This window comes from Paracoccidioides lutzii, assembly GCF_000150705.2.
Source record: "Paracoccidioides lutzii Pb01 unplaced genomic scaffold supercont2.4, whole genome shotgun sequence".
Taxonomy (NCBI): Eukaryota; Fungi; Ascomycota; class Eurotiomycetes; order Onygenales; family Ajellomycetaceae; genus Paracoccidioides; species Paracoccidioides lutzii.
Window position 1 is genome coordinate 362,794 of NW_015440950.1, and position 22,887 is coordinate 385,680.

A 22,887-nucleotide genomic window follows, 5' to 3' on the forward strand; every position below is an offset into this window, starting at 1 on the left:
GAAGCCAATAACCCGGAATGAACGCCGAATGCCGAGGAACAAAGATCGCTCTCAATTTGTTGCCGTTTCCGACAGCAATGGAGAGTCAAAAGAGACAAGAATTACGAGTGCGCAAAGACTCTGGAATCTGCACTCGAAATGACCGAATTTTGTGTGTGTCCGTGTACAAAAGGTGGTATATAGTAATAGTCTTTTACGGTTTAGATAGCCCTAAATTTTGTTACCCTTAAGGTTTGACTCTCACAACAATTACGGCTATTCCATCTGAATTCCCGATAAGTAAAAATTCCCAGAGACCAAACATACACAAAACCTAATATACAATCTAAGGGGAGTGTGCATTGTTACATATAAACAGACCGTCTATAAACATGCCGGAGCTAAAACGCTATGTGCGATAGCCAAACGCTTGCAGCAGACCTGTTAAATGTGAGATAGCCGCAAGAACAACAAGACATGAAATATGTGACGAGAGCTTCCCAGGATGTCAAATTTTCAGGGTGCTATCGTTCCGGCACTCGTGCCGCATCTATAGTAGCGCCAGCTATGTACAAACCCCATTGCAGCACGAGCCAGAAAAGTCCGATTTGATCCAACATCTGCTCTAAACCAAAAGCTCATAGATCATGCATCACATGAAAGATCGCCGACAGTCCTATGGCAACAAACATGCCGGCACGAAACGGTCGCCGCGCGGGCGTTCTGAAGCGTGGGCATGAACGAAATGATAGTGCACCCCGTCCTGATCAAAGATATCATTGTCCCGTACAATTTCTGGAATTTGGGAAAGGAGAAGCCGTAATAGATGCTCGGGATGAAACTCCCTGTGATCAACCTGACAATGCCGACATAGTCCAACACATTCCCGATGCGAGCTACTGTGTGAGAATGGTTGGATATTGTGTGGAAGATAGAGCTCAGAGTAAGATAGAAGGTAGCACCGGCCAAGAAACAGCTGAATGTGAGGACATCGCTGTGCGTGGCGCTCTCATATCGGATTGCAATGGCTCTGCAGATGGCACGGCTGATATGGCTGGCGAGGAGGTGATTTACGGTTTCGTTATGCACATAGCCCAACGACTGAAACGACACGGTGAAGGAGCCAGATGCTGACCGATAACCCGTCTGAATAAGACGGTTATCTCGTTGTCAGGGTTCCAAGTTATCCCAATGGATTTTCTTTAGCAGATCTTGGATGCTACTTTCGAGGCAGTTTCTGCCGTCTTCTCAGTTGTTGAGCTTGCCAGCGGTTGCGTTGGTAACATCGCAATGGTGATCCTGAGTTGCCACGTTGACGCATAGATAGACATTATGTGTTAATCCCGCCGTCGCAAATCAGCCATGAAATTTATCCATGGATTGGTCCTCGAGATGTTGTGCCTCGGCAAACGTTGGGTCGCCGCCGGATAATAGTATTTACGAAGCGAGTGCAAACAGGTCAAACACCGGGGATGATGTTGTTGGCTCAAGCTCGAAGCTTCCCTCCCGCCGCATTTTCCAATTGAAATCTCACCTCATAATATATCGCAGGGTCATATTTAAGCTGTAGTGTTTGTTGACGGCTTGGGAGGCTGCTCTTTGAACACGCAATGGATGATACGTTGCGGCCTCCAAAGGTCACGCCAGGTTGGACTGGTGGGGTAGGCAGGATATCGAACGATTCCCTCGCCCAGGTGGGATTTACTTCAAAAGGAGATACAAAGTAGGTGGTCGGCAAATACTAACCAAGGGTATACATATACCTGGGTGCATATGTGTTGTTTTCATGGTGGGCATTGACGATATACTGCGTAGGCTCCTTGAACCCAAGGCCCAAGAGCAGTACTACAAGAAGATTGTAGATCGATATGTACACTTTTGCAACGTCCATTCGGGGAACCTCGATGCCGCATTTGGCTCACTCCCAAGAAACCGATCCGAAGATCCAACGAAGAACCCTCCGGTTCCTATACCCATAAGACCAGGCTCTAGATCGAGATCCCGTTCCCGATCACCAAAGCCCCCAAGCAAACCCACTGCTCCAAATGGGACCAAGGCCCCTGCTCCGCCAGAACAGCCTCCACCACCAGCAGAAGAACTCTCCACGCTTCTTCTCTCCCTCCGTAAGCTGCGCGAAGCAATCCTAGCGACCAGCTCCAAAACTCCCATCGCATTCTCGCAGCGAGTCCATATATTCTGTATTCGAGTATCGATCCTCGCCCAGCATCCACCGTCGTACTACCCCCCTCTACAGCGTTTGCTGAAACACCTTCACTCCTCTGCGAATCCGTTAGATCCATCTGACCTGCACGAGTTCACGACATATTTGATCCTAGACTACGCCTGTCGACAAGGCGATATGCCGGCGGCATATGAGCTCCGGGCACGCTCAAAAGTGGCATTTGGATACCGCAATAATTCCGTGGACCATACACTCAGAGCGCTAATTCATGATGACTGGGTGTTATTTTGGAGAACTAAACGGAACGAGAATGCATATACGAAGGCCTTGTTGAATTGGGCTGTCGACAGTGTACGCAGGCGAGCATTGAAGGCAGTTGGGAGGGCGTATCTATCAGTAGATGTGAACTATTTGGTGGAATGCTGCGCAGGAGAAAGCGAAGGTTGGACATGGGAAACGTTGGTGGAAAGGGAGGGCCTGGGATGGAAGAGAGAAGATGACAAAGTCCTAATAAGGGTTAGGAAGCCGATTGCTGAAACGAAAAAGTAGCCATATATATACATATATATATGTATGTATTGTATAGCATGAACCATCACACGGAACCGGAGTATTGGTTGGTTAAGGTATACGTTCGAGCCTCCGCATACGGCGTGAGAAGTTACCATCTGTGAATAGTGTTGTTCTATAGATACAGGTGCATGGAGTTTCGGTGTTTGGCTGCGTCTAATGTATCTGAATACCACAGACGAGGAGTTCAAGTTTAGCAAATGGATCCCAGCATTAGAGCTGTTAGTACAAATATTGCGCTTTTGTCTTTGAGGACAAAATATTATAGTTTGAAATCCGCATTTGGTCTTTCCCAATTTCTGATTCGCGAGGGTGGTTGGCTGGCAACCCGTTCAGTCAAGTCGGATTTGAGATATCTTGACTTTTCAGAACATAACTCATATATTGTCGCTAGATTAAACGTAAGGCTCTGAAACGAATGGTTGTTGTTCACCAAAGATTCAAGGAGTTCGCGAGACTGCACCCATCAAGGTAAAGTGTTAGCACACATTATTGTCTCATGGAAACAAAACATCATAAACTAAAGGCTAATTACCTCATTCAACTTCCCTGTATACAATAAGCACACTGCTAAATTTTGTGCAATTAGAGCTTCATCTTCTTCTCCAATGTGGCTTGCCCGAAGCGCTTCCCACCCAGAGACTGCATCAGCATATCGACCCTCTGCCATGCACAACAAACAATGTAGGATACCCCCTGCCTCAATAGGAAAATTATCCAACAGTTGTCTTGCCGCTTCGACATCTCCCACTTTGAGATATAATAGCGTCATCCGTGAGGTCATTAATGCTTGTTCCTTGGGTGGGACTTTCAGGTTTGCAAGTGATCTCCGCGCAGCGTCCAAGTCGTTCATTTCTATCAGCGTATTTATTACCCTGATCCTCAAATCTGCCAGTCTAGACTTCCAAACCTTCCTCTCGTCCTGCCCAAGTCCCTTGTGCGATAAACGTTTTCTAGCTTCTAGCCCAAGTTCATACAAGCCACTAATACCTTTTCTCGAATCTCCAAATCCAATGCTTTGTAATCTCGCTGCAAGGACACGAAGGGGCCATGGGACGATATGCTGAGTCTGAAAACCTTGACCAGCGTCGCCAGATGTCCCTTCAGCCTCTGGCTTGATGTCAACATAGTAAAAGTCCGAACTTAGATCCTCCAGTGCTTTCGCTTCTTGTGCAGCTAAAAGAGTATTCCCGGTTAGCTCTAGACAAGCTAGGCGAATGTATAGGAGTGAAAATATCTTCTTATGATCGTCGTGGGATAGGGCGGATGACGTTAGAATAGCCGCTGATAAATGCGCCGCAAGAAGGAAGTGACCATCATTCAAGAGGTTTTCGAGAGTGGCCAGGGAAGTTGGTAAGGGTTCATCCGGAGAAGGAGTGGGAATCTCCGAACGGAAAGCTGGTGATATATTTAGTAAAGAGAGAGGATGGTAGATGTCGGGCCGTAAGAGGTATGCGAAGCTTTTATCCGTAGAAACGGATAAGGTATCGTCAATTGACAACATCGATAGCAGAGGGAGAGATGTGGGAGACGCGCTTGCGCATCGCAGCGGAGTGTGGGATTGAGACCGTATGGGGACGGTGGTAACCGCCGGCGCAGCGCTGAATTTTGTCCTTATCTCAGCCAAATTTCATAGTATTAGGAAACTGAAAGTAGAATAAACCTTACTCATCTGGCGCATCTAAAGGCCCCTTGGTAGCGCTACGCGGGCGAGTAGCTAGAAAAACATCATTAGTGCCTGGAATCGGACGGTTTGATAATAAATTTTAGAGCAGATATTATGTAGGTTAAACACTGTACCTTTTATTGATGCATTACGCCGATGTCCGGAACCTGGAGAATCCATGATTGATAAATGGGGACGAGTTCAGTATTAGAGAACTAAAACTGTCAGGGTAGTTTGCAGCAAACGCTATTGAATCTCAATAAGTCTCCACGTAAACAACATCAATTATTTTTTGTCTTCTCTGCCAAATTTCAAGAAAGTCTGGGGTAATATACATCACCCCTCCCGAGCCAGCACATCTAAAATGTCCATCCCAGGCACACAACACAGTGGAATGGCAATTGGTTGCACCTCAATTCTGCCAGGCGGTGAGCGACGCTTATTTAACCCCTGCCGGTCCCTGCCCTGAAATAGATAACAGCGAGTCCTCATCATCATCGACTGTTGACATTGCTGCTGCAATCGCCAACAACAGCAAAATCCGCTGTCAATTGCCACGATTCATTGACCGATGTCGCCGCCATCCAGCTTGTAAATAACAGAGCTCCGCATGCCCATCCGTGGCCCACGGTACCGCCCAACCCTCCAAGTCGTGGACCAGAATTCCGTCTCCCAATTCTTCAATCCCCCCAGTTCTGTCGTTCATAACAACAAAATGACTTCACAAAACAAGTACTCCGTTATTCTACCTACCTACAATGAGCGCAGGAATCTGCCAATAATCTGCTGGCTGCTCGAGAAAACATTTAGAGAAAAGTATGAATCCCCCTTTGGTTTGCCAATGCCAATGTCTGGATTGAAACTAAGTTTGGCTTGCAATCATTTCTAGTAACCTAGATTGGGAGGTAATTATAGTGGACGATGGGTCCCCGGATGGAACACTACAAGTTGCGAAACAGCTCCAATCACTCTGGGGCCCGCAGCACATCATTCTGAAGCCCCGTGAAGGAAAGCTTGGTCTTGGAACCGCTTATGTCCACGGCCTGAAATTCACGACAGGCAACTTTGTAATTATCATGGACGCCGATTTCAGCCACCACCCAAAGTTTATTCCCGAAATGATAAAAATCCAAAAGGAAACAAACTGTGACATTGTCACTGGAACTAGATATGCTTCCCGCGGGAACCTGCGTGGTGGAGTCTACGGCTGGGATTTGGTCCGCAAGCTCACTTCGCGTGGCGCAAACTTGATCGCCGACATGATGTTGATGCCCGGGGTCAGCGATCTGACGGGAAGCTTCCGATTGTACAAGAAACCTGTTCTCGAAAAGGTTATTAAGAGCACGGAGAGCAAAGGATATACCTTCCAGATGGAAATGATGGTTCGAGCAAAGGCCATGGGATTCAAAGTTGAAGAATGCCCGATTACGTTTGTTGACCGTCTTTACGGCGAGAGCAAACTTGGTGGTGATGAAATCGTGGAGTACCTGAAAGGGGTTTTTACACTGTGGCTGAAGGTTTAGCGAAATTCTTTCATTCTCCTACTTTTCCCTCTCTTGTTCCATTAAATGTTTAATTTGTATTTCTGCCTGGCGAATATCGGGGGAACGGACTGGATTTTGCCAAAAGTCAATGGTGTCCTAGTTTTCTCAGGAAGCTCTGCAAAATATTTTATAACCATAGCTTCGTCTGCTTGTAAATAATACCCATTCTATAATTCTACTGTTGCATATTTAACACCGTTCCTAGCATGCCATTACCATATCGCAGTTTCAAAGCGATTACCAATGTGGCAGTTATTCCAGTAAAGCCAATAAGAAAAGTAATAGCAATATGGTAAATATCAACTCTCCTTCTCAATATTTCGTAGAAAAGCTTTGACCCTTGCAACCAGTTCTTCCCGTTGCGGAGCTTGAGCGGGTCCACTCGGCGAATGAGTAGCTCCGGCAATTATACCACTATTCGGATCCCAAATATGAGGATTGGATGAACCCTTAGTAGTTGCTGCTTTCCACCTCTGCAATTGTTTTTCTTTATCAAGCCAAGGGGCTTCATATTCTTCGGCGCCCCCTGGTAAAACAAGTAACGATTTATTTAGTAGACCACGAGTAGAGACCATCCCGAAAGTCTCCTCAAGTCTAGCATCCGTAAGATCGGAACTAAATAGATCATCCTCCCAGGGATCTTCAGGGCTATCAGGACTTGCCAAACTCAGAAATCTTTTAGCAGAGATGGCGGTGTTATGGAATCCCATCTTCTCAAGCTTCCAGAGGGGTAAGATAGTATCCCTGCCCTCCACTGTGCCTTCGTTTTTCGCCACGGCAACAAGGTCATCGTAGATTCTCTTTAGTTCCTCCGGTGATCCTTGCTCATTTCCTGATTTCAGTGCGTTGAGGATCACCTCTCTGTCGGAAACAGGGGCTTGCATTATAGCACCGTCCACAGCAGGTCGCGGCTTTGAAGCTTGGGGACCTGGATTACGGGAATAGAGATAATGAAGCACATCTTGGCTTCCAGTGGAATGACCCATAATCACAATTTTGCCCGGGCCATGCGCCGTAGCTTGATCGGACTTTTTGGAGGATTTGTATGCTTTCACATAGTCGACACATTTACCTATCTCCTCGACGTCATTGTCTAGACTACCCATCCCCCATCCGCCGTATGATGAGGAAAGAAGCACCGAAAACACAGACCAGCTTCCAGATTGAAGACCTGCGGAGATATCACTGAGGTACGGTACCGTGAAGAATCCGTCACCTAAGCCGCCAATAAATAGCAGGCTGTGGGGTTTGTGGTCTCCGGCGTCTAGCCTGGGCACATATTCAAAAGCTGTGAGTCCTGGGGTCTGGCAGTGTTCTCTAATCAGTTCAATTACTATGAGATATAAGAGATGGCTACCTCTGGGGGTGGATTTCATACATAATTGTGCAGGATGCCTGGCTGCAGACCTGCTTCGAATTCGTTCGCCATTTCGGAAAAAAGTGTGCAAAGCTTTGCAGACAATCGTAGTGCAATAATTAAAATAACGTTTATAATTATCTCATGTTTAATACGATACTGTGTCCATTTTAAAAATAGTCACGTCTTGTTAGAAATTGAATTGGGGTAGATCGAATATTTAATTAAGCGTTGGTGGAAGAGGATGGGACGAGGGGCTGAGTGTTTGCTGGTGACCATCTTGGTTGAGGTTTGGGTGAAACCTTCGACACTAACTAACCTGCATCATCTCCTATTTATCGCGAACCTTATAAAGAACATCCAACGCCACTCGTTTGAAGTCTTCCACTGGTCATCAACAGATCAAACGATGTGCTCCTGTCTAGAAGATATGTGCTGCCCTTAATGATAACCTGGAAACTTCAAGTTATTGGTGGTTGAGGAGTCCCTCTCGTCTGCTCCTCACATATTTATATTGGATGTGTATTGAATTTGACTACATAACACAACTAACTGTTTCGGTATATTATGGCTTCGTCGCCAACCAGAAGATCTAGGCGCCGCCGCACTGCGGCTCCTAGATATGTGACGGATGTTTCTGAAGTGGCCGGGCTTGAGATTGAATCATCCCAAGGTGAGCGGTTTAGTGACGAAGAGGATGAAGCATCTGAGCCATTTGAAGATACACGACGGGATAAGCGTCGAAAGGATGACGATGAAGAATACGAAGAAAATGGTGATAATCATGTCGAAGGTAAAGTATGTCCTATAATGGATTCGTATGGGAAATTTTTTATTCACTTGTTGAACAGGCTTGGCCGAAGAAGATGACTTAATCTCTGCTTTAGACTCTGATATTAAGGAGTATAAGGCGCCAAAGGCTCGCTCCATACCTATTGGGCGTGTTGATGAGCAGGATGCTTTGGCTACCCATTCAAGAGGGCTCTACAAGTCGTCAGCACATGGTGCTAAAGTCACGTACTTGAAATTAACGTTCGGGGCTAGCGATGAAGACCTGCTGCCCATGGTGTACGCCAGGGTTCGGTGGACTAAAGGACGAGATGTGACATTTCCCAGCAGGGAGACCTTACGAGGGGCGTTCAGCATGTCTACTGATGAAATTGGAGCTGCCTTTGGCGTGAATGGAGACTTGTTTCGTAAGGAGGCGACCACTGGGTGGGATTGGTATTATGATGAAAATACCGGTGGTCGGTTTAAAAAAAGACAGCGAACAGGGACCCTCACGGCAGAGGAGGGTAAAAAATATTTGCCTAGAGCAAACGCGAAGAAACACACTGTGCTAATGGGGCCTGCATCATCCCAGAAAGTTTTTGAAGTGGGTGTGGGCGAATCGCTTGACTTTGGAGAGGCATGGAACGAAATCAGGCCGAAGGGCAAGAGGGCAGGACTCTCGAAAAAAGGGGATAGACAATCTCCTGAAATGCCGGATATTCAAGGGCCTTCACCACTCGAAGCGGAACAGATGTCACGGATAGAAAATGTTTCTAAGCGTCGGCCGCGGAGAAACCGTGAAGGATGGATTCTCAACTTAGGGAACAAGATTCAGTGTCTATCATGGGCTCCAAACTGTTCAGGTACTTCGCAATATCTTGCGATAGCTGTTCCAATATCAGATTTACAAAAGCAATTGATAGATGGAACTTCTTCACAAGGGGCCCCGGCGTTTACACCGTCTGCGCCATATCCGTCTGCTATACAAATATGGTCGTTTGAATCTACAAAGGAAGAAGATGATGTTCGTCAACTTGACATGACGGTTAAGCCGCGTCTACGACAAGTAATATGTACTGATAATGGTGATGTGAGGCGCTTATCCTGGTGTTCAATGGGTCGTGAAAAAAGAGAGGAAGACGAAACTGATGAAAAGGTTAATATTGGACTTTTGGCAGGGATCTGGGGGGATGGAACCGTTAAGGTTTTAGATGTCCAGCTGAACAAGGCTGCCAGCGAGGCAGAATATGGTTCGTTAAAACTGTTGTTTTAATCGAAATAATCAAAAGCTAAACTCTTTTACCACAGTCCACGTCCACGTTCCAGCTTTTGTGTCCAAACCACCATCAACGCTTTGTACCTGTTTCTGCTGGCTTTCCCCAAGTGACCTCGCGGTTGGAACAGCAAATGGCTTTGTCGGAGTGTGGAGCTTGTCATCTCCATCCAATGTCAACGAACCAGAGGCAACTCCTTTACCGTATATGTACATTCCAGTTCATAGTTCCTACATACTCAACATCACCTCGTCATACCCAACATATCCGCATATGATTGTTACGACTGGCATGGACGGTAAAACCAAACTATTTTCCCTCCTGGATCCCAGAGCCGACGTTACAGAGGCTTCGCGTTCACGGCTGGGCTCGTATGAAGTATCCTATTCACCGTTGTTACGAACGTACATATGTTCTGATGACACGGAATTTGTTCGTATTCAGCCACTCCGACGGTTCTTCTCCACATCCTCTATATTGCAAACCTACGACTTGGTATCCGCAATTGCCTCGGGGAATCTATGCCATCCATCCTTTCTGGCCGGCAATGTCAGCGGCACTGTTTCGGTCACAAATCCTCTTCGTAGGCTGATGAATCCAAAGGAAAAGCACTGGCAACAGACATGGTTTACCCATGAATGGGTCCCCGACAAAACTGTGGAAAGCGGCGCTGAACAGAAAGGCGCTTTGGTTGGGCCCGGGGTTAGCAAATTCTACGACGGGTTTAAAGCGGAGATACCGGGGTTGATCAGAAAGCTGACAGGAGATAGGAGGATTGTCAATGGAAACCTTCCGATGTCGATTTTTGAAGAAGGGACCGCGATTACGGGACTTGCTTGGAACCCGAATAATGAGTGTGCGGGTTGGGCATGTGCTGGGATGGGTTGTGGGCTACTCCGGGTCGAGGATGTAACTCTCCAATAGAATTCTTCTGCCCGCTTTGGAAGAGATATTGAAGATGTTTATTCTGTCGCCTAATACACCTACATAATTTCAATTCCCTGCCAAATACGAAGTAGCTGCTCTGCATGAATGTCAGTACTTTTTACAAATAACGGAACAAGTAATCAGAGAAGGTTGTTCAGCCGGTCCCATAGCTCCTAACAGCACAGAACCGCTATAATATCAGATAAGGTCAACTATGGAGCGATATCACAGCTTTTCTCGAGTGTTCCATTCCTTTCCTGAGTATGTACGTCATCCTGTAGTCTGATGGACCGAAGATCGAGTACGGCTTCTACGCTAAATGGTATAGTTAATTAAGGATGTTGGTCGTTCGACTCCTCTTAAGTCGCGTTCAGCCGCGTTAGACGCGAGTTTTCTTGGCTTGTTCTTGGTGTCTTGGCACAACCACATCTTGGCAACCATTGCCCCTGATTAGGTAAACATCTCACATTCCATTTGGACATTGCTTTTATTCTCTCCTCTGTCGCAACAACAGTATACTCTATTCCCACGGTTTCATGAAACATTTCTTCGGCTAAAATTCTAACCGGAATTAGGGTTGTTGATTTTACTTTTATTAATGTGGGAATGCTCATCTTTATTAACCGTGACAGTTTGTATTCTCTCAGACAATTATAAGCAAAATTGGGGGGGCTGGGAATTCCCAACCACCCATCTCCATACAAGATGACCAGGAGTGGATCTTGCGACCCAACCTCTGCAATTTGGCAATGGTCCATAATAATACTAATTTTTATTTTGTTTTTCTTTTCTTTTCTTTTCTTTTCTTTTTTATGACGCGTGTATTCTCTCTACTCTTCTCTGCGATCTCGATCTTCACTTATTTAGCTCACTTCCACCCGTATCAGTTCTCTTCTGTTGACAACATTGCAATTGAATCTAGGGCATTTCATCATTTAATTCAGCAGATTCTTCAGTGCCTTCAAGGTTGGCTACAGTGCCATTTGCCATGAGGCTGTACATATTAACAACTTTATTCATGGCGATGTTGTCTACGTTGTCGACTTCTCTCCCACTGTCTCCCAAACCACAGCGGGAGATCGCCCGAAGAGCTCGATACTCAGTCGTCCCCGTTAATGGAAACCCAAAACCTACAACGACAACAGAACCAGCAAACCCGGTCACGACGTCCGTTGGAACTACGGAAACTGTCTTTTCCACAATCACTGTAACTGTGTCCCCTTCCCTTTCGCCCACACCCAGTATGAGCTTGTCAAGCGAAACACCCTACCTAGCGATTCCTACCATCACTGCGTCACCTCTACAACTTGTGTCCCAATCCCCCACACCCACCGTCAGCTCATCAAGCGACACACCTTACTATGCGGCTCCTACCATCACCACATTACATCTGTCAACGTCCTCCGCATGTTCATCCCCAATTTCGACCAACGTTTTTAATGCGTCCTTGTCTTCATCCCCACCTCCGCCATACCCTTACCACAAGCCAGGGCCAACGGCTGGGCTGGCCTTGCACTCATCGCAAACCGCGGTCCCAATTTCCTACCCCACGGCATCGCTAATGCCATTGCCGGTACACATCTCGAAGAACGGAACGTATCACCAGCCGACTGCAAACCCTAGGTTTCTCAGGTGAAATTCGAAAATGAATTGAAATGTATTACGATCTATTTTAACGACGGACGAAATTTCGACTACGTGGCTAAGCGCGAGATACCCAGCCTGGACCGAAGTGTTTAATTTCCACGTTTTACCGAGTCTTTTCCTCTCAATTTTTTTTTTTTTCCTTTCTCTTATTTGCTCCCTATGCTTTCTCTATATGAGTGACTAAGGAAGAGACGGGCATTTATAGGCGCATGAGACTTTTCGGGCTCCATAGAAACCGAAAAGTTAATCACGGGAGGCATTGTGAGCGTGTTATAGAATATATGGCTTATACGATTGGAATGTACGCATTTATGTAAAGAGATGGAGTTGAAGTATTATGTGTTTGCTCCATTCCATGTCTTTCATTTTAATGAAACGAATGTAATCAGATGAATTTATAGATAATGATATTAAGAAAAGCTTCTTCACAGAATTAAAATGCGTACTAAAATATTTAAAACAACTTACTGAACAAGTCTACAAGCCCTTGTCACTAATCTATGTCCCAGTAATCTCAGGGCACCACAGCTAGCCATTGAGGGCTTCTGCGGAACTCACACATTGTTGTGCTCTTCCTGTCTGAGGACTTCAGGAGAAACCTCGTCCACTGGGTTAGCATACAGTCCATACATCGATTGGCTACGGACGGAACCGCTATATATAACGACAGGAGACTGGGTGAGCTCGGTTGGAGCCAAAGAGGCCCTGGACCAACCCGGTAATGAGATATCCTATCTCACGCTTTTCATAGGATTTTCATGTATCCTGCTGGGTATTAGATAGCTAATGCGGCATCGTTGCATCGAACTGCTGGGACTCCGCATCTGACCAGAGTAGGCAGCTATGATTAGAGCCTTTTTATCTAAATAGCTAAAATGACAACTAGAGGAGCATTATGCGGCATAGCCTCTCAACGCCATGTGCAACAGCAATTGAAGAAATATGTAATTCTGATGGGCTTTGAATGACCCTGAAGGGTGGTTAATGTATGAGGTTCCAACTGGCGCTGGGTTGGGTCTCTTTCCGGAATAACAAACATCCATAAACTCAACCAGAGCCAGAGCCAGAGCCAACGCCAACCAACCCCAGACACCACGAATTCCCATCCAACTCCGCCAGACAAGACAACAACAAGCACAATATCATCAGTCTCCCCGGGAACTCTTTGATGTGAGTGAGCATTGGGTCTGCATTTGCAAGCCCACAGACTCAAGTTTTACTATTGTCGCCTCGTTTACGTTCTCAAGTTTGACTTAAACAACTTCGGACCCATTGGTCCCGCTGCTGCTACCAATGGCCAGCCCGCCTAATATCTCAGAGGAACAAAGCCGCTTGCTCGAAGACGCCCTTGGGGTCGTACGACAGCAGTCGCATATGATGCGAAGATGTCTTGAGACTCCTGGAAAGCTGATGGACGCACTGAAATGCGGGTATGTGGAGGGACGAAGGGACGAAGCATAGCGGAACAGCGCCCGCTTGCTCGATCGGTGTTGACAGTTACCCCAATATGAGAATGTCGCTGCTAACAAATACCCCCCCAATACCAGGTCAACGTTAGTTTCAGAACTCCGTACGCCTAGCCTCGGTCCAAAACAGTACTACGAGCTGTACATGGCTGTTCATGACGCCCTCCGCCACCTTTCCGTCTACCTCAAGGAAAGCCATCCGGTCAATCATCTCGCCGATTTATACGAATTGGTGCAATACGCTGGAAATATTATCCCGCGCCTGTATCTTATGATCACTGTCGGAACTGTGTATATGGGCATTGAGGATGCGCCGGTAAAAGAGATCATGAAGGATATGATGGAAATGAGTAGGGGCGTTCAACATCCCATTCGCGGTTTATTCCTGAGATATTATTTGTCTGGCCAAGCGAAGGACCATCTACCCACTGGCTCTGGAGACGGCCCGCAGGGTAATCTACAGGATTCAATTAGTTTTATACTTACCAATTTTGTCGAGATGAATAAACTCTGGGTTAGGCTGCAACATCAAGGACATTCGAGGGAAAGGGAGCTCAGAATGCAGGAGAGGAAGGAGTTGGAACTACTGGTTGGAAGTAATTTGGTGCGATTGAGCCAGCTGGTGGATTTGGAGACCTATCAATCGGTAATACTTCAGCCTCTTCTGGAGCAAGTCGTCCAATGCCGAGATGTATTGGCGCAAGAGTATTTGCTGGAAGGTAGGTATTGTACTCTTTACCCTTCATTGGAAAAATTGGATGTCTGATTTCAGAAATGACTAGTAATGACTAAGGTCTTCCCTGATGAATACCACCTACATACTCTTGACCTCTTGCTGTCCGCTATATCTAGGCTTAACGCGCATGTTGATATGAAGAAAATTGTCATAGGCCTTATGGACCGATTAGCTTCTTACGCGGCACGAGATACAGACAGCAATGATACACCAGAAGGCAAGCAAAAAGCAGAGGAGGAAGCAACTGTTAGACTACTGGAAAAATTGCGACTGGCCAAGGAAACTGAAGCGAGATCCGATACGGATAGAGTGGATTTTGAAGTAGATACAAAGAACGTAGAGGGAGAGCCCAATAAGGAAGAAGATGCCACAGAAAATGCCGAGCAGGAAGCTGCACCGGTCCCTAATGGCGAAAGCGAAGAGGATTCGAAATCAAAATATTCCACCGATTTCAAACTCTATGAAATATTCTACGAGCAAGTTGTTAACTTGGTAAAAACGAGAAACATCCCGATCCACGACACGATAGCCTTATTGGTATCTTTAGTGAGCCTTGCACTGTAAGTTTCACTTTCCGCTCGCGATTTTGGCGTCAACTAACAAGAGACAGGAGTATTTACCCCGAGCGATTAGGTACGGAGACACTGTTGCCCGCCCAAATCTTGTCGTCCAGATTTTCTTATTAACAAATCTTGTAGAATATGTCGATCAAGTTCTCGAATATGCCACAAAGAAGACAATGGAGCATGCCGATACAGCTGATCTACACTCCGTTCCTGCGCAGTCGAACCTGTTAAACCTTCTCCTTGCGCCAATCCGTTCATATGTTTCAATTTTCACAGCGCTTTCGCTCCCAAACTATATCCCCCTTTTCACTGCTCAATCATACTCCACGCGAAGAGCTGTTGCCGGAGAAATTGCTCGAGGGATTTTAAGAAACAGAACAATAATCTCAACATCAGAACATCTTGAGGGAGTGTTACAGATTTTGAAGGTCCTAATAAAAGAAGGTATGCAGCAGCCGGTGGGCTATCCAGGTATTCAGTCACAACGGCGTGCAGGAGAGACAGAAGAGACAATTGAGGAACAAGGATGGCTTGCACGGATAATCCATTTCATCCAAGGCCCAGACAACGACACCCAGCTTAAGGTGAGTGTCGCAGCTATGCTTAATATGTTCTCCGTGTTAACGATGAAATAGCTCTTGCAAGCGGCCTGCAAGGCATATTCGGAAGGAAACGAACGCATCCGATTCACCACACCTGCTATAATTACGTCTTCACTGAAGCTGGCCCGAAAATATAAATCGCGTGAACATTATGATGACAACTGGCAAGCACAATCCTCAACACTCTACCGATTCATGCACCAGTGCATCAGCAATCTATACCAAAGAGTAAATCCCGGCAGTGCTGAGCTGTCCCTTCCTCTCTTCGTTCTTTGTGGCCAGGTAGCCGACCAGACTGGCTTCGAGGAATTCAGCTATGAATTTTTCGCACAAGCATTTACTATATATGAGGATTCAATAAGTGATTCACGAGCACAGTTCCAAGCCGTATGCATACTTGCGAGCGCACTGCATGGCACAAGAGGATTTGGAAAAGAAAATTACGATACCCTAATTACCAAGGCTGCGCTGCATGGTAGCAAGCTTCTGAAGAAGCCGGATCAGTGCCGCGCCGTGTACCTTGCAAGTCATCTTTGGTGGGCCGTTGACAACCAGCAGAAAGGCGAAGAGGAGACGAAATATGTAAGCACTAATATCTCTAATGCACCACATATCTTTGACATATCCTATCAAATAGTTTATGCATGATAAATTAACCTACTCCATTACTTTCATAGCTATATCGCGATGGCAAGCGGGTCCTCGAATGCCTCCAAAGAGCTCTGCGCGTAGCGGACGCATGTATGGACACAGCTGTGTCTGTAGAGCTTTTTGTCGAAATCCTCAACCGCTATGTATACTACTTTGACCAAGGGAATGAGACTGTAACAACTAGATACCTGAACGGGCTCATTGAACTTATCCAATCGAACCTGCAGACAAGTCAGAACGATGGCGTGCCAAACTCCAGCCTTGATAACCCAAAGCGCCATTTCCAGCGCACGTTGGATTATATCAAGTCCCGCGATTATGAGGGTGTAGTGACCGAGCCAAGGATATAAAATTTTTTATAGAGTCTGGTTGTTTCTGTCTTGTTGCTTCTTCTTTTCGCTTCGCTCTGTTTCCTGTTCGATGTGGCTTTCCTGTACATGAAATAGATGATGAACTACAGATCTGGGACCTAATTCTACTTTTCTCTACTGTTATCTCGTTTTGGTCTGTTTTTATCTTTATCATGGTCTCGTTCTACCCTTGGGTGCATGTCAAAAACAAGTATTGTCTATTTACCATCTCGTATTATTTAGTCAAGGGGAGTTTGTACGCCACCACCCTTTCATTACTAGTTGCTATTTTGTTACTCGTATATCCTTACCTGCCCTCATCACCGACCTACTTAAGTTTATCACCTTAACTCTATGTATTCCAAACCTAAATACCCTATCTATTTTAATGTAGAGAGCGGGATAATTCTTTTTCACAATCGACGAAAATATAACGATACGTTACCCAACACAATGAAACAACATTAGCCTAAGAGCGAATTGTTCTTTTTAAAGGCCTGACGTGGTGGGTTGTATATCGTTCTACGGACGTGAGTTCTGTTATATTATTCTCCACTCACTACTCATCAATCTACCTGTCAACCTTTCAATACTTCAAGAAAATATGCTAAACCCACCTCCTATCGTGAAAGCACCTTTCAACCTATGTGTCATCATTTTCCTATTATGCCTCCCATAATTGACTGTCAAGTACTATGAATCTTTGACCAGAATCCGTCTAGAAGTCACATGCTTTCCCCCTTCCGTAGCTGGCTCTATTAGGTAACTACTATTTATAGGCATTCCCTGGAAGCTGAACAGCAAGGGATTGCGGTTATGGATATAATAGGCCCTCTCCGAATTCGAGTTAGCTAATACCCAACTTGCCGGATATCCAAGTGCCTCTACGGACCAACCTGAGCATGTTTTGTAGCTATATAGTTGGTTTTCCGCCATTTGTCGTTGGGAATGGAAACCTAAAAGCGCTGGGTGGGACTGACTGCCAACCCTTTATGGAAGGCTGAGGAATGATATAAAAGAGCCTCTTCGACAATCTATAACATTCCACCTAGCTGCTATATCATGAAGTATCTGGGCATGTGAAAAGGGTGCCTCAGATGATTATTGGGTAGGAAGTAGGGAGAGACCTTCTGACTTTGCAGTTAATTCTGTCACTTGCGGAAAATGAATCAAAGGGAAATCAAGTAAGAATCACTTATAGACTTCCGATAAAGAAGCATAATGAATTTCAATTCTGAAAAAAACCCCATAGTCTGTCACAAGTTTGATCAAAAGTGACAAACAAACAAGTTCAAACAAAACAAAAACAAAACAGGAATCAAAAAAAATAATAAGGAACAAAAGTTGACTACCTTGACAGCTTGCCGGCTGCCATAACAAACCCTGCCCGCCTGCCTGCCTGAATATTGTGCCTTTCTGGCTGCGAGGACAGTACCTGAAATGCCGTACCTCAGGCAGCGACACTTAGGAAAGGAAAAAAAAAAAAAGAAAGAAAGAAAGAAAGAAAGAAAGAAAGAAAAAAGAAAAGCAAACAAAGAAAACAAAAGAGAAAAGAACTGATCGTTAGACTGAGAAAACTGAAAAAAGAGGAATGAACAAGCAAGTGGAACTATGATTAATAATAGTAGGGCAAGAACGAAGAGGATTGGGTGAATCGACGATTGACGATATCGACACCTGGGAATGCCTGGTTGATGGATATGGGAGGAGAGGAATATGACTAAGGTTTCGTGGTTGAGAATAGAGAGCGGGGGAAGACGTTAATCGCTTGTACAACGTATGATAACGTACAGACTTTCTGCGGGAGTGAATGGGAGAGTGCTTGACACAACTAGAGACGGGCAAGAAGAGCGTAGTAATGACAAGTTGACCATTTCAATACAGATAGCATTTATGCGACTTGCACAAGGACTATACAGGAGCTCAACCCTAGGGCGAATTCTGGAAAACGAATACGGAGTAGACGCAGACTTCAGAATCCGGTTGGAGGGGACATATTTGAAGTAGCGGGAAATTGTCTTGAGACCCCTGCTGTGCCAATTCCGCCAAGGGCCAAAATGCTGCTGCTTGGGATAGGACTGCCGATATCCCCTGGAGCAATACTACCCCTAGGAGCAGATGACATGCTGTTGTTATCAGGCTCAAATTTAACGAATGTAACACGGGGTCCTTCGTTTTTGATCGCGAATGAACCCCCGCCATTTTGCGGGTTACCTTCCGTGTCGCAGATATCCAACAGCTCGTCGAGAGTGATGGGAGGCTCCGTTGGAGGATTCAATTGCTCAACTTGTCGCAGTACATGGTTCACATTGTGGAAGCCAGAGTTTCCTTTCGTTGGACTCGTTGCGTTGAGCTGCTTGCAAGCCTGTGCTACCAATAAACGAATCGTAACTGGCCGCGAGGTGTGCGGGCGAGTCCCTCCGATGATGCCGAAGGCATTGCTTGACCACCCAGATCCTATGAAAAAGTTAGTAAGATAAGATTTATGATTCGACGTCGAGGGAGACCAACCTGTTGCCGGAACCGAACTCCACGAGGATGCCGCAGGGAATCCGGGAGCCCCAAAAGGCACTTGTGGTCCCCAAGTATTCCCTGAACCTGCAGTGCCAAGGGGTAAATTCGGGTGCTTGGCTAAACGGAAATGTTAGTTTATGTAAAACTGGATTAAGTTTATAATGGCATTAAAGGATGAACTTACCTCCAAGGGGTTCTGAAAATAATGGAGACGTTCCAAATCCCATCCTCCCGGCTCCTGGAGCACTGGAAAGACCACCTGTGGGGATAGGTTGAGACAGGCTGGAGGTTAAAGGCACATCGGTATCATCAAGAAGCGCACTGCTGCCAAGCTGTGCGCTCAAATCGTCAATCTCTGACTCTCCCGGTTTCAATTGGTCTCGTGGGGCATCATGAGGGGCAGTACTCGAGGGGCGCTGAATCGGAGCGGGTCGAGATATGGGCTGATTCTGGGGTTGAGCTTCTAGTGGATTTCTGTCGAAGGATGCTGATGCTTGTCTTGAGTGTGTCTGACCTCGTCCTGTTTCTCGAGGTACCTGAGGTTGCTGCGGAGAGGAGATCGGCCCAGGTCCTGTTGGAGGGAATGGCAACCCGTGGCCAGTTTCCAGAGGAAACCCGCGACCAGGGATCATCGGTCTCGCACCATTTATTCCTGGAGCCATTGGTATGCCATCTGGAGATGGAAAGCCTCTGAACTGCGCACCCAGGGGAGCTTGTTGGTTTGGATACATTGGAATTTCATGGCCCAAGGGAAGACGGGACGTAATTCCTGGCAATCCGGCGATGTTGGACGGTATTCCATTTAATGCAGGCATTGAGCTGAACCCCAGAGAATGCGGGCTACGACCTACTCCGCCCAACGGTGACATGGGAGCAGACGGTTGAGGGTGATGGAGCATCGGGGTCGGGACATGGGACTTGGTAGAAACCGAACTTGAGCCGCCTGATGAGTGCGGTGCACTAGCATTTCCAGGAGAAATGGACTGGGAAGTATCAGTCCCGGCGGGTTGAGATCTAGGAGAAGAGGCATGGGATCCTTGTTGAGATGTTTGACGTGGACGAACAGGAGTTGGAGCTTTCGGTACGACTGGTGTGGCAACCTGGAAATGTGGCGACTGCAGGCCTGAAGGCCCCTGTGGATGCTGAAGTCCCGGAGGGAGATGCGTTGGCCCTGTTTGGGACATCCGTTTGGCAGCTTGAGTGGTTGCGGCCTGAGCAGCCTGGGCAGCTTGTTCTTCGCGTTTAACCCGCTCTTTCTCCTTTGCCTCACGTTCAGCCTTGAGCGCAGCCTCTTTCTCACGCTTGGCTTGTTCTTCCCGAGCCTTGCGTTCCTTTTCCTCCTTCGTCTTCTTCTCTCGAAGTTCGCGTTCTTTTGCTTCCCGCTCTTCCCGCTCTTTCTTCTTTGCTTCCTCCCGTTTCCTTTTCTCCCGTTCCTTTTGCTCTCGCTGCTTCCGTTCTAACTCAGCCTGGCGTTCACGTTCCTCCTGAAGACGTTTCTGCTTTTCAGCTTCCTTTCGGAGACGTTCCTCTTCCAGGGCCTTTTTCTCCGCCTCTCTCTTCTTTCTCTGCTCCTCTTTCTTTCGCCGTTGCTCTTCCAGCTTTTTCTCCTCGAGAGCTTTCGCAGCAGCGGCTTCAGCGGCCTTCTCAGCCTCCTTTCTTGCCTTTTCCTCTTCTTTTGCTTGTTTCTGCTGTCTCTTCTTATCCTTTCTCTTCTGAGCTTCCCTAGCTTTCTTTGCCTCCCGTTGCACATCAAGCCTATTTTCTTCTTCTAACTCCTCAATAAGCTTCATTTGCCGTTCGTGGGCGACCTTTTCTCGATATGCGGTTAGAACACGCTGTTCAAACATTCGAGCAGCAAATATTTGAAACATTCGTCTTCCTTCCTCCATACGTTGCTCTTCGGTCATCGCATCCTGCGTTTTTGGGGACGGATTAGCTTTATACCAAAAATCGAAACATCGTTGTTAACACAAACCATCTCATCTTCCTCGTATTCCTCATCATCTTGACTATCGTAATCATCTTCTTCCTCGTCATCATAATCTTCTTCGTCGAGCGGGGGTGCGTGGTTATGGCCAGCATGTAGGGATTGATGTGCAGCAGAAGCTGCGGCATACTGTGTGTCTTCCTCACGTTGCATCCGCCGTTCAGCTAGCTGTTCCATCATATCAATGAAATGTTTCCCGTCGTTTTTAAGCAAGTCATCCGCCACAGTGAGGATACCATCTAATGCAGGTTAGCTGCAACTGTCAACATATGGGCTATATGTTTTGAGTAAGCGCGCACCTTTAACCGTCAGACTGTTTCCAAATGCGAAGAAATCGGCCCTGGTATTTCGAGTAGCCTCTTCAAGTTCATCATCGCTGTAAGGTTCGTCTTCTTCATCATCTTCGTCATAATCCTCGTCCAATTCCTCATCGTCGTCAGGCAATTCCTGGACTCTCCCCCGTGACGGATTTTTGTTATTTGATAGGTGGGAATGCCTCTCTAGTGGGCGGAGCGGGGGCTGATATAGCCTGGGAGGGACGATTGGGCCACCGTTTTCAAAAGAATTTTGGCTGTGGTTCGCGTACTGCTCGAGCTCTTCGTAATATGCATCGTACAGGACTTCCAACTCTTCTTCAATGGCTGTACGTTTCCTCCCACAAACAGTGCAGCTGCACGAATGCTTCTGCTGCTCCTTCATCTTCCGCAAAACAGCCTCCTTTTCGACTTTCACTAGCGACCTCCGTTCCTCTTCGCCCAACTGAAGCCAAAACTCCTTTATATTCTCCCGCTCTTCCTGGGTCGACGTGTTCCATATCCTATCTTTAGATATCTTATGCGCGGATCGAAGTGCAGCGTTAGATAGCGGAGGTGGTTGGGCTGGCCGGGCCGCGGACGCAGATGGTGTTGGCAGTGACGTCGAGCTCCCGTCGGCTAAGTGGGATGTCGATCGATGCTTTTTCCCTTTCTTCTTCTTGGATTTGTTCATACTTAGATCAGAATGCTGACCCATGTTGAATTTATCTAAATGGGATTGGCTGTGGGGTTGCGCGTAAATATGACCCTCGTCATCAGTTGAGTAGATATCGTCGCCTTCTGCGGGGTCATAGTGGTTTGGATCGTCAAGATGCGAGTCAAAGTAGTTTTGATTTGGATGGGAAGAGGAATAATCTTTTAAAGGGAGGTGGTCATCGGGATCATCCCAGTGTGTGTTACGGGTGTAACCATTCTGGCTTGCGGCACCTGGGGATTGACTGCCATCTTTAAGGCGTTGTTCAGCAGCTAATCGTGCAGCCTGTTTCTGTCGTCTCTTCTGCTTTTTCCTGTTTACGCCAGTGATGGTCGTGGTGGTGGTGGAGGCGGTGGTTGTTGTCGTTGTTGTAGCAACGAGGTCCGCAACGTTGCGTTTTGCAGCAGTATCCAGGGGTGGTCTCGTGAAAGCAGCTGCGTTGGAGCCGGTGGTTTGCATTGTATCATCAACAACAGAGCTGCTGCTGTTAGCCGCTGGAGGTGACGATCTTGGGGCAGTAGATTTAGATGTGATTGTAGCTGGTTTATGTTTGGGTTCGGTTGCGGGCGACGGTGCAAGGCGCTTTGAGTTGGACGGCATTGTGCTATTGAAGCAAAGAGGCTGTCAGTATGGATCAAAGGGGGAGATTTCGAAAGGGCGGGGAGTCGGGAAAGAAGAGGTCGTACACACAGTTCAGATCAGCGGACTCGAATGGCACGGAGTCCGCAGCGAGTGGATGGGGTGTGGAGTTGGGATTGCGGCGGGAGAGGCGTCGGAGCGGATGGGGTGTGGAGAGAGTGAGGAGGTGGAGGGTGAAGATAGAGACTTTAGGAAAGGAGGAGGGTGAGGGAAGTGGTGAAGAATTGGGGGTAGAACGGCCAGTCCGCAGCTGAGGGATCAGGGGAGATCAGGGCCCGGCATCGACCTGTTTGTGTGCTGGCAGAATGATCAGGTAAGGGGAGGAGTTGAAGCTATGCCTCCAGCATCATCGACATCATCAACCTCAGAAACATCATCGCATCATCATCATCATCATCATCATCAACCTCAGTGGAATGTTCTGTCTGGGTGGTTTGAAGGTTAACCCACG

The 22,887-nt window shown here is 46.9% G+C and overlaps 9 protein-coding genes across 9 annotated transcripts; 6 read left to right on the forward strand and 3 right to left on the reverse strand.

Annotated features, from left to right (window-relative positions):
• Positions 1–669: 669 nt before the first annotated feature.
• On the forward strand, positions 670–1,113 carry PAAG_11381 (hypothetical protein; the record flags this gene model as incomplete). Its single annotated transcript, XM_015847040.1, has 1 exon — positions 670–1,113. One exon carries the CDS (start codon positions 670–672, stop codon positions 1,111–1,113), a length of 444 nt encoding a protein of 147 aa, XP_015703302.1.
• A 476-nt stretch (positions 1,114–1,589) lies between these two features.
• PAAG_01872 (hypothetical protein) lies at positions 1,590–2,710 on the forward strand (the record flags this gene model as incomplete). Its single annotated transcript, XM_002795938.2, has 2 exons — positions 1,590–1,702; positions 1,795–2,710. 2 exons carry the CDS (start codon positions 1,590–1,592, stop codon positions 2,708–2,710), a joined length of 1,029 nt encoding a protein of 342 aa, XP_002795984.1.
• A 283-nt stretch (positions 2,711–2,993) lies between these two features.
• PAAG_01873 (hypothetical protein) lies at positions 2,994–4,577 on the reverse strand (the record flags this gene model as incomplete). The annotated part of the gene is made up of 4 exons (XM_002795939.2): positions 2,994–3,188; positions 3,267–4,332; positions 4,400–4,448; positions 4,532–4,577. The coding sequence occupies 4 exons, from the start codon at positions 4,575–4,577 to the stop codon at positions 2,994–2,996; spliced, it is 1,356 nt and encodes a 451-aa protein (XP_002795985.1).
• A 430-nt stretch (positions 4,578–5,007) lies between these two features.
• Positions 5,008–5,920, forward strand: PAAG_01874 (dolichol-phosphate mannosyltransferase; the record flags this gene model as incomplete). The annotated part of the gene is made up of 2 exons (XM_002795940.2): positions 5,008–5,213; positions 5,287–5,920. The coding sequence occupies 2 exons, from the start codon at positions 5,008–5,010 to the stop codon at positions 5,918–5,920; spliced, it is 840 nt and encodes a 279-aa protein (XP_002795986.1).
• Positions 5,921–6,240: 320 nt separating this feature from the next.
• On the reverse strand, positions 6,241–7,370 carry PAAG_01875 (hypothetical protein; the record flags this gene model as incomplete). Its single annotated transcript, XM_002795941.1, has 2 exons — positions 6,241–7,245; positions 7,320–7,370. The coding sequence occupies 2 exons, from the start codon at positions 7,368–7,370 to the stop codon at positions 6,241–6,243; spliced, it is 1,056 nt and encodes a 351-aa protein (XP_002795987.1).
• Positions 7,371–7,865: 495 nt separating this feature from the next.
• Positions 7,866–10,267, forward strand: PAAG_01876 (hypothetical protein; the record flags this gene model as incomplete). Its single annotated transcript, XM_015844473.1, has 3 exons — positions 7,866–8,091; positions 8,150–9,319; positions 9,378–10,267. The coding sequence occupies 3 exons, from the start codon at positions 7,866–7,868 to the stop codon at positions 10,265–10,267; spliced, it is 2,286 nt and encodes a 761-aa protein (XP_015701477.1).
• A 1,021-nt stretch (positions 10,268–11,288) lies between these two features.
• Positions 11,289–11,906, forward strand: PAAG_11382 (hypothetical protein; the record flags this gene model as incomplete). The annotated part of the gene is made up of 1 exon (XM_015847041.1): positions 11,289–11,906. The coding sequence occupies one exon, from the start codon at positions 11,289–11,291 to the stop codon at positions 11,904–11,906; it is 618 nt and encodes a 205-aa protein (XP_015703303.1).
• Positions 11,907–13,210: 1,304 nt separating this feature from the next.
• Positions 13,211–16,288, forward strand: PAAG_01877 (vacuolar protein sorting-associated protein; the record flags this gene model as incomplete). Its single annotated transcript, XM_015844474.1, has 7 exons — positions 13,211–13,347; positions 13,465–14,102; positions 14,166–14,679; positions 14,730–14,752; positions 14,818–15,269; positions 15,321–15,869; positions 15,965–16,288. The coding sequence occupies 7 exons, from the start codon at positions 13,211–13,213 to the stop codon at positions 16,286–16,288; spliced, it is 2,637 nt and encodes an 878-aa protein (XP_015701478.1).
• A 1,972-nt stretch (positions 16,289–18,260) lies between these two features.
• On the reverse strand, positions 18,261–22,397 carry PAAG_01878 (hypothetical protein; the record flags this gene model as incomplete). Its single annotated transcript, XM_015844475.1, has 5 exons — positions 18,261–18,745; positions 18,800–18,919; positions 18,987–20,715; positions 20,778–21,028; positions 21,089–22,397. The coding sequence occupies 5 exons, from the start codon at positions 22,395–22,397 to the stop codon at positions 18,261–18,263; spliced, it is 3,894 nt and encodes a 1,297-aa protein (XP_015701479.1).
• Between the last annotated feature and the right edge of the window lie 490 nt (positions 22,398–22,887).